The sequence below is a fragment of the Corvus brachyrhynchos genome, unplaced genomic scaffold (genome assembly GCF_000691975.1).
Source record: "Corvus brachyrhynchos isolate BGI_N302 unplaced genomic scaffold, ASM69197v1 scaffold125, whole genome shotgun sequence".
NCBI classification, from domain to species: domain Eukaryota; kingdom Metazoa; phylum Chordata; class Aves; order Passeriformes; family Corvidae; genus Corvus; species Corvus brachyrhynchos.
This window is the reverse complement of record NW_008238342.1, coordinates 1,115,935-1,124,341: the sequence shown is the minus strand read 5'-3', so window position 1 is coordinate 1,124,341 and position 8,407 is coordinate 1,115,935. Positions and strand designations below refer to the sequence as shown.

The 8,407-nt window shown below is 54.5% G+C and overlaps 1 protein-coding gene across 2 annotated transcripts in view; it reads left to right on the top strand.

Moving 5' to 3' along the window:
* The first annotated feature begins 5,133 nt into the window (after positions 1–5,133).
* MYH7B (myosin heavy chain 7B) overlaps positions 5,134–8,407 on the top strand; it is a 29,049-nt gene continuing 25,775 nt past the window's right edge. Inside the window, exons 1-5 of one of the 2 annotated variants that reach the window (XM_017735134.1) lie at positions 5,134–5,313; positions 6,019–6,122; positions 7,755–7,898; positions 7,983–8,139; positions 8,240–8,267. In XM_017735134.1, coding sequence (XP_017590623.1) covers positions 5,217–5,313; positions 6,019–6,122; positions 7,755–7,898; positions 7,983–8,139; positions 8,240–8,267 — 530 coding nt within the window. In that variant the 5' untranslated portion in view covers positions 5,134–5,216. Of the gene's footprint in view, positions 5,314–6,018; positions 6,123–7,754; positions 7,899–7,982; positions 8,140–8,239; positions 8,268–8,407 lie in introns of those variants that run through there. The other variant, XM_017735135.1, reaches the window with a different exon arrangement.

The following is an 8,407-nucleotide window of genomic DNA, read 5'->3' as shown; positions in this document are numbered from 1 at the left end:
TCTGTCTGCAGTCCAGACTAGAGACTGGATGCCTGGAACCAGACATTCGCTGCAGTTTTGGCATGGAAAAGCACATCTTGGCTGATGTGCCACAGGGAGGTGAGAAACTCTCCTGTCATGAGGTGAGGATATGCAGGAATATTCCTCCCTCCTGGGTCTTGAGAAGGGTCCAAGCTGACCAGATCCCATAAAGAACTCCCATGCTTGTTGCCACTCCACTTTGAACAATTTCCCCTGCCACGAGATGGACTGAGCTCGATCTCGTGTGAGGGTTGATGACCCAGAGCAGTGGGGAGGCTTCCTGTGGCATGAGGGAGAAGGTGCAAGAGGGATGGAGAGAGCAGGGGGCTGGGATGGGATCGTCCCAGGAACTGATGCTCTGCAGGCAGCTGCTGGTGTGGCTGGGCTTGGTGTGTATGTGCAGGCCAACACTCACCCAACCTCCTCCAAAAATCTCCCAAATCTGCTCCCAGATCACACAGCAGATGAAAACCAGTGCAAAACCAGAGTGGTTGGGGCACTGCAGGGGCAGACCCTGCCCACAGAGTGTCGGAACTGTTCTGGCTCTGATCAGCCTCTGCCCCTCCCTTGCAGTCTCCAAGGCAGCTGTTGGTCATGATTTCCAAAGGCTGCTGTGTTCCAGGGTCTGTCCTGGCAGGCCAGCTGCAATTAAGGTGCTATTAAGTATTCAAATGAACAAGGCAAGATTCTCTTTACTCTCCTTGTTTTGAAGTGCATTGCCAAAACCTCACCAAAGGCTCACATATTCCTGTAATTTTGCAGTGTTCAGTACAACCTTCATTCCTACACAGATGCTTTATGATGGCAATCCCCAGAACAAAACCCCTTGGAACCTCAAATCTGGAAAATCCAAGGCGAACAAACAAAACCTCTCCAATTTTCCCGATCTCCAGGTGACCTCACTCTCTCCATGCCTGCGTGTGACCTTGCTCACTAACTCTATACACTAATTTCTCATGCCACATCTCTTCCAGGAGCTTTCTCATTCCTGATACTCATTTTGGAGGCTTCCTATGTGGAGGGTCAGCCACCAACATGCCTGTGCTGCCCGAGGCTCCTGCATGGTGGGGTGGGGACCACTGCAGGAAGGTGCTCATGGCAGCCTTGTGTGTGTTCATGAAGGGTTAGAGAGGCAGCACCTCACCCCAGCCAAAGGACAGCCGGCTCAGGATGGGTCCAGCACTGTCCCATGCTGGGAAGTGCCCAGGGAGCTGTGAGATGAGGGGATCCAGTGCTCACCCCATCCTAAACCCCACAGGAGCACCTTAACTTTGGGATCCCAGCAGCAGAATTGCTGCTGCCCCCATCTCCTGCTCACTTCGAAGGGGCATGGAAAGCTGTGCTGGGCTAGTGGCTGCTGTCTTGGTCACCCTCGTGGGACAGCACTGGGGGGGGCTTAGGGGTTTGCTTTGGAGGGGGCCTTGCACAGCCAGGCTGAGCCGGGGGGATATGACCAGTCTGGCAGCACTGGCCTGTCACCTCCTGCCTCGCTGCAAGCAGACATTCCCACTCCATGGAAATATGCCTGAAATAGCCCCTCTGCAGATTGTCTTTATCTAATCAGCCGCCTTCGCACCCCCCTCCAGTGCATTTCAGGGGGCTGATAGTGGGGATATGTTAAGTGTGGAAACCTCTAGCGAGCTGCCTGACACGGAGAGTAATTCTCCTTCCTGCCACTTATCAGAGCCTGCTAATGGGAAACATTCCTCCTGGGGGTCAGGGAGCAGCCAGGGGATTTCTCTGGAGAGGGTGGCTGAGCCCCTGGCACCCTCCTGGCTCTCCAGGGCTGGGTAGGAGCTGGTCTGACCACAAAACATTCACTGAAGGGGCAGCTCTGCTGTCTGTTGCTGGTGGTGTCCTGCCCCATGGGGAGACAGGCTTGTCCAGCCCTCAGGGCTTGGCTGAGGAGCCCCATCCTTTTCCATTGTATTATGGGACACCAGCACCACACACAGAGAGTTCTCTTGGGGGGAGAACAGGGGTGTCTCAGTGGTCAGGGGAGATGATTTCACCGCTGAGGGTGGACATGCAGGGCTGGTGGATCATTTAGGCTGACTGTTCATTCTGGGCAAGAGCCACCTAGTGAAAACTCCCCTCTGCTCAGGCTGAAGCCATGAGCTCCTTGTTGTGCCCATGGGATTTTGTGGGAGGTCCATAGGATCCTACTGCCCCACTGGGAATGCCCTGTCCCACCTCCCTGAGCAGGGCACAGCTCAGGCCTTGCCAGCCACACAAGGATGAGCTTCCCACCATCCAGAAAACCACATCAGAAACACCAGCGCCAAAAACACCCAAACCTGGCAGAAGAACCCTTCAGCAGCTGCTGGAGTGACCAATTCACATTTCCCTGTCTACAGATCTGCTCAGCCTTTGATGGACCCTGCTGGAACCTCTTCAAAGAGGGTGAGAAACCAGGGTGAACAGAAGGAACTGCAGGAGGAATCTCCGAAAATAAAATTGCTTTAAAGATAAGGCAGGGGAGGGGGTGAGCAGAGTGCGGGGCGAGTACATGCCCTGGGAAGAATGTGTCAGGCTGGGCCAGCTGGTGTGTCTGGGCCAAGGGCTCATCCCACTGCCAGGCCGCTTGTGGCAAAGGTACTTGGCACAGGACCCACCAAATCCTCGGGTCCCTCCAGGGAGTGGGTGGAAACCTGACTCTGAGCCCTGGGCAGAGAGGCAGAAGACCACCAGGGTAACCTCAGAGGGAGCTGTGGCCCACCAGAGCCTGTGGCTCTTCAGGACCCTGGAACTCTGCCATCTTGGCAAGACTGAACACCTCTGTCATGCCATGCTCAAGAGAGACCTCAGGACTGGTGTGCCCATGGTGTCCCTGGTGGGGTTGCAGCTCTGCACCAGCTGCTCACAAAGCCAGATGAGGAGCTGCACTCCTGAACACTAACCTGCTGAGGAGTGCCCACATGGGACATGGAGATGGGGGCCTGCACCCCATTTTATCCTGATGTACCCAAAGTCCTTGTTCATGCTACAGATTCCCCTCCATGGGACCGTTTCAACTCTTGGGGGAGTCTGGTACTGTGCAAAGCGCTGACATTGCACTGCACAGCCAGTGAAGGCAACATCAACCCATCCCTGAGCCTAGCCATCCTCCCTGCTGGGGCTCAACCCACAGGGGAGGGGTCTGGAGTCCTCCTCCACCCCATGAATCTCCCAGACTTCTCTCCAAAGTGGGGTGGGAGGGCAGGGGACCTTTCTGTCGGGGGGTGCAGAGATGGCGGCATTGGGAACCCAGACTGGGGGGTGTAGCAGCAAACCTGTGTGCTGGATGGAAAGACTGACTGTGACTGGGGCTCAGATTCAGGGCAGGTGCTGGGGCTGCAAAAATCTCTCTGCAACCTGGGCTGTGTGCCCAGGCTGAAGCCACACACCCAAAGCAGCCTCCGGTGCTGCTATTCTGGCTGTGACAGAGGCCGTGCCACATCCAGCCTGGGCACAGCACTGCACAGCTGATCCTTAACTGCTCCCTGCCTCAGTTTCCCCTCGTCTCAGGAGGGTACAGCAGCCCCAAGTTACTCTGGGGTGTGAGAGGTGCTGAATGGGGAACACCAAACCCTGCAGCCACAGGTTCTGGCTCTCCAGGGTAGAAACCTCACTGCACTTTGGATGCCAGCAGCTAAATGGTTTTTCCTTAAGCTGGAGCGGCCCCAGGGTGTCCTATTCCCATCTCAGGCAGCCCGTGGTGGTGCTGCCAGGATGGAGGTGTGCTCCAGGCTGCCATCACCGTGTTGCACACAGCACCTTTGGGTGCTGACTGGGTAAAATGGCGTGCAGGAAACCCAGCAACCTCTCTGCTGAGAGATTATGAACCTGGCCTAGCCACAAAACAAACTCCCATGCCAAGGTGAGGAGTTCTGAGAGCAGAACCTGGAGGATCAAGCCCCGAGGTCCCTTCCCTTCCAGACTGGCTGTCTGGGAGAGGCTAAACCAGAGCTGAGTGAGAAGCTGGGATGTTCCAGCTGGAAAAGCCAGCGGCCACACACATCCCAAGCAGCAGCTCTGCTGGCATGGTGTGAGGAAGGAGCAGCAGGATTGAGTGCTCAGGTGCAGGAGGAACTGGCAGAGCTCTCATTCCTCAGCTCCCCACTGGAGCAGGCAGAGCAGGCTGGGAGAGCTGTGCTGCCTTCCCAAGCTGGAGTCTCTCTGCCTTTGTACTCGCCTGACAATACAGGAGTAAAAATAACCAGGCTGCATTTGCAGAGAGATAAAAGTGAAGTTTGCCTTTTGTGTCTGTCCGGGCAGTGGGACAGCAGCACCAATGGAGCTGTGTGGACATGACACATGGGAATTTCTGACATATCTTTTCCCACTCTGACCTTGACAGACACAATAAAAAGGGGCTTTGCAGCACGCACAGAGCCACTCGGTCCTAGCACCAAGGTCAGTAATACAGAGCATGTCTGTGTGCACGCGTGTCCCCTGTACTAACCCGCTTCCCCCTTGCAGGGTGGCTGATCCCAGAGGACAGGGGCTGACTCTGGTGGCACAGGGGAGGGTGGGATAGACTTGGATCATAAGCATTTTTGCTGAGGACTGTGTGTTTTGCCAAGCTGTGGCTCCATTCGTGGTGGCTGCGGCGTTCCAGAGCTCTGCAGGGTGGCACTGCATTAGATGGATATTAGGAAGCACGGTCACAAAAGCGCTTTTCCAAGCAGCTGCCACGGCAGCCTTCTAGAAGGGTCTTCCCAGGGATAAGACATCCAGCCTTGCTTTTATCTTCCTGCAGTATTGGTCAGCAGAATAGCCCTGGGTCTTTGCAGAGGGTTTGTGTAGGGCACCAGGGCTTCAACAGGTCTGTAGAGCAGGGATAGGTTTTAGCTGAGTTTATCAAGGAAAGGGGTGTTACTGACAACCTCACCTAAAGTGGGAATGTGGATTTTGACACCAAAGCGATTCTGGCTCACCCAGCTGGGACTTCCATTGTGGGGATGACAGGAGCAGAAGGGAAAGTGTTCAGTAATTGTCTCATTAATATAATTTCTATCAGCTAGCAGTGTTGTCACTGTCTTCTCTCGCTCCCTAAAATTAAAAGCTTGTTTGGTGCCCGTGTTGCTTTTGGTTCTCAACCCCATGGCGAGCAGTTTCCCCATGCACTGACTCCTTGTCCTTCCCTCCTGTCAGCGCTCAAGTGTCCTTCACTCTTCCTTCGCTGCTGCCAAATCTCCCTCCAGCCGGACAAGATGTCTATGCTGGACATGAGCGAATTTGGGGAGGCTGCTCCGTACCTCCGGAAAAGCTACACGGAGCAGCTGAAGCTGCAGACAATCCCGTTCGATGGTAAGAGCCCGAGGCTGCTCAGCACAGCCCTGTGTGTGTCCCCGGGCCAGCCCCTCTGCCATGGCTCTCTTAGGAGTCCTCCCTGCCCCTTTCCCTGTGCTGCTCCTCAAGGCATCACAGACAATGCAGAATTGCCCCAGCACCCTGGAGGGCAGGAAAATCTCAAAAGTGGGAAAAGCAGGTTTTGGAATTTCCCCTGGTTTGCTGAGGTGTGGGTGGAGGTGATCCTTCATCTCCCCCGACCCTGAGGGGCAGGGGGCTGAGGGAGATGGGCTGAGGGTCTGGTGTCAAAGCCTTCTGCAGCTTTGTTTCATTTCAGAGGTGTCCTCCCTGTCCCAGCCACCCCATTTTTCCACGGCTTCCTATGCTCAGGCTCCAGGGCCCAAGTTGCTCCTCTCAGTTGGGCAATCAAGGAGAATTTTGCTTCCTCACGCTGTCCTTTTCTCATGACGTTCTGAGTGCAGGCACACATGAAGCAGCAGAATCCTGTCAGGCTAGAAGTTGACTCCAGCAGAGTAAACAGCTGCCAAACACGACAAGGGCAAAGAAATCCCAGCTCCTATGACTAAGAACGTAGGAAGGAATCACTGTCCTTCCACATTATCAAACTGCATTTATGTGGCTTTCAGTTGACAATTTCAAATGGTCTCCTGCATTTCAACCTATATTACGTCTCCTTTCCTTTCCTTTCCATTTCTCCTACAGGAAAGAAGCGAGCTTGGATCCCGGACGAGAAAGAGGCCTATATTGAAGTGGAAATAAAAGAAAGCTCTGGTGGCAAAGTCACTGTGGAAACCAAAGATAAGGAAGTAAGCAAATACCTTTCCTTTTCTGAGGGAGAGCAAATGTGTGCAGAGGGGGGATACGTGTGACAAGATCACGTCTGAAGCCATGAGCTCTTGCTGATAGCCCTGTCCCGCTGATCAGTCGTGCCCCGGGGGGACACACACAGCAGTGTCAGCACACGTAGGCCAGTTGCTTGCCAAGAGTGGCCCCAGTTCAGCATCTCCCATCGAGGGGCTGCTGCCATAGCCGGGGTATCCTGCAGGACACACTGAGGGCACGGTGGGGCTGGCCCAGCACAGCTCCTGGATGGGGAAGCACCCCCCAGAACAGCCCTTTGTGATGCTGAACCAGTGCCTGGCTCATCCCGAGGGCTGAAACAACAGGTAAGGGGCCAATTGGCCAATTCCTGCTCGTTTTAGCCCGGATTTGCAGTGGGGTGAGCAGTTGGGAGGACAGGCTGTGTTGGGTGGTGAGGCTCTAACTTTCTGGCAGCGGGAGGGAGGCAAAGCAAGCAGGGACCAGCTGGTATTTGTCAAGATAATATTCAGTGCAATTAGCTGCAAATGATCTTAATTAACATTCCTTTCTTGGCTATGAGAGTCTCATGGCCCTGCAACTCCACTGCAGAGCAGAGACTCACACTGGTATGAAACTGGGGAAAAAAACCAAGGACCTCGCCAGGCAGTAGATGATAGACTTCATTATTTCTATTTCTTCTCTAGTCAGAATGGCACTAAGAAGGGTTCGTGCCTGCCAAATGTGAAAAAAAAAAGATATGTAATTGTCTTTGAAAAGTGTCAAGGCTTTGAAAATATTTTTGTCTGAATTTTGGAAAGCAAGTAAAATTTATCATAGAGGAGTTATAAATTTTAAAAGTTAATTTTGATATTTAGAACACCTTCAGATTCCGAGAACAGTTTCCAAACCCTCTTTTGCTGTTACCTCTTGAAACTGTCTTTTTCATGATTTGTCATGGATTTACAAAATCAGAAACTATATCAGCTTTCCCTGGATCAGCATTTCCAGCAGAAAGTTTCAAGAGACATAAAGCCCACCCTTATCCTGTGTACCCTCCTGCTTTTGACACCTGATGCCTTATAACACCATGCACTTCACCCGTAAAAAAGATAAACCTCTGAAAGATTTCATTTAATCTTTATTAACAAGACCATTTGCTAAATCCAGCTTCTCCCATCCAGGCCAGATACGTAATGTGATCGTTTCCCCGTGCTTGGTCTCATGGGATTAAATAAATCCAGTTTTAAGTGATGGGGTACAGGCTTCAGCTGTTTGCCCAAATAACCAGGGATCTCTTGGAGCAAAAGGCTGCACTGCCACAGGCTTTTAGGCTGGGAAGAAGAGCACAGGATGGGGGTGTCAAACACATTGCAGGGGAACAACCTGGTGTCGCCCAGCTTGGACCTCCCCTGGCAGGCTCAGCCACAGCCCCTCTCGCTGAGGAGGGAACAAGCTGGGCTTGCTTGTCCCAGCTGGGCTTTGTGGCTGGGTGCTGGTGGGGCTGTCCTGGGCCTGTCACCCCAAAGCGGTGGGCAGCCCTGTCAGGATGACAGCAGGCACTGGGGCCAAGGTTGTCCCCAGCACGGGACTGTCAGGAGAACTGGGGTCCCTCTGACGTGTCCCCCCTCCTCTGACAGACGCGGGTGGTGAAGGAGGACGAGGTGCAGCCCATGAACCCCCCCAAGTTCGACATGATTGAGGACATGGCCATGCTGACACACCTCAACGAGGCCTCTGTGCTCTACAACCTGAAGCGCCGCTACTCCCACTGGATGATCTACGTAAGCCCGTGGCACGCGTGGGCTGGGGAGGTGAGGGGCCATTGGGACACCCCCTTCCCTCATCCACCCATTTTCCCCCCGCAGACCTACTCGGGGCTCTTCTGTGTCACCATCAACCCCTACAAGTGGCTGCCCGTGTACACGGCGCCCGTGGTGGCAGCCTACAAGGGCAAGCGGCGCACGGAGGCACCGCCGCACATCTACTCCATCGCCGACAACGCCTACAACGACATGCTGCGCAGTAAGCCCTGCCCTGGGGGACCCCAAACGGAGGAGTCCGGGCTCCTGGGACAGGGGTGGGGTGGGCAGCGCTGCCCTAATGCCGGCTCCTTCTCTTCCAGACCGTGAAAACCAGTCCATGCTCATCACGTAAGTGCCCCTCCATCCCCTCGCCCTGCCCAGCCCCGATATGAGCAGTCGAGACCCCCGTGCCGCGCTCCCTGGATGGGCACCCTGTGCCCAGAGGAGCCCCCCCGGCAGTGTCCCGTCCCCCCCCATCCCGGCCGGTG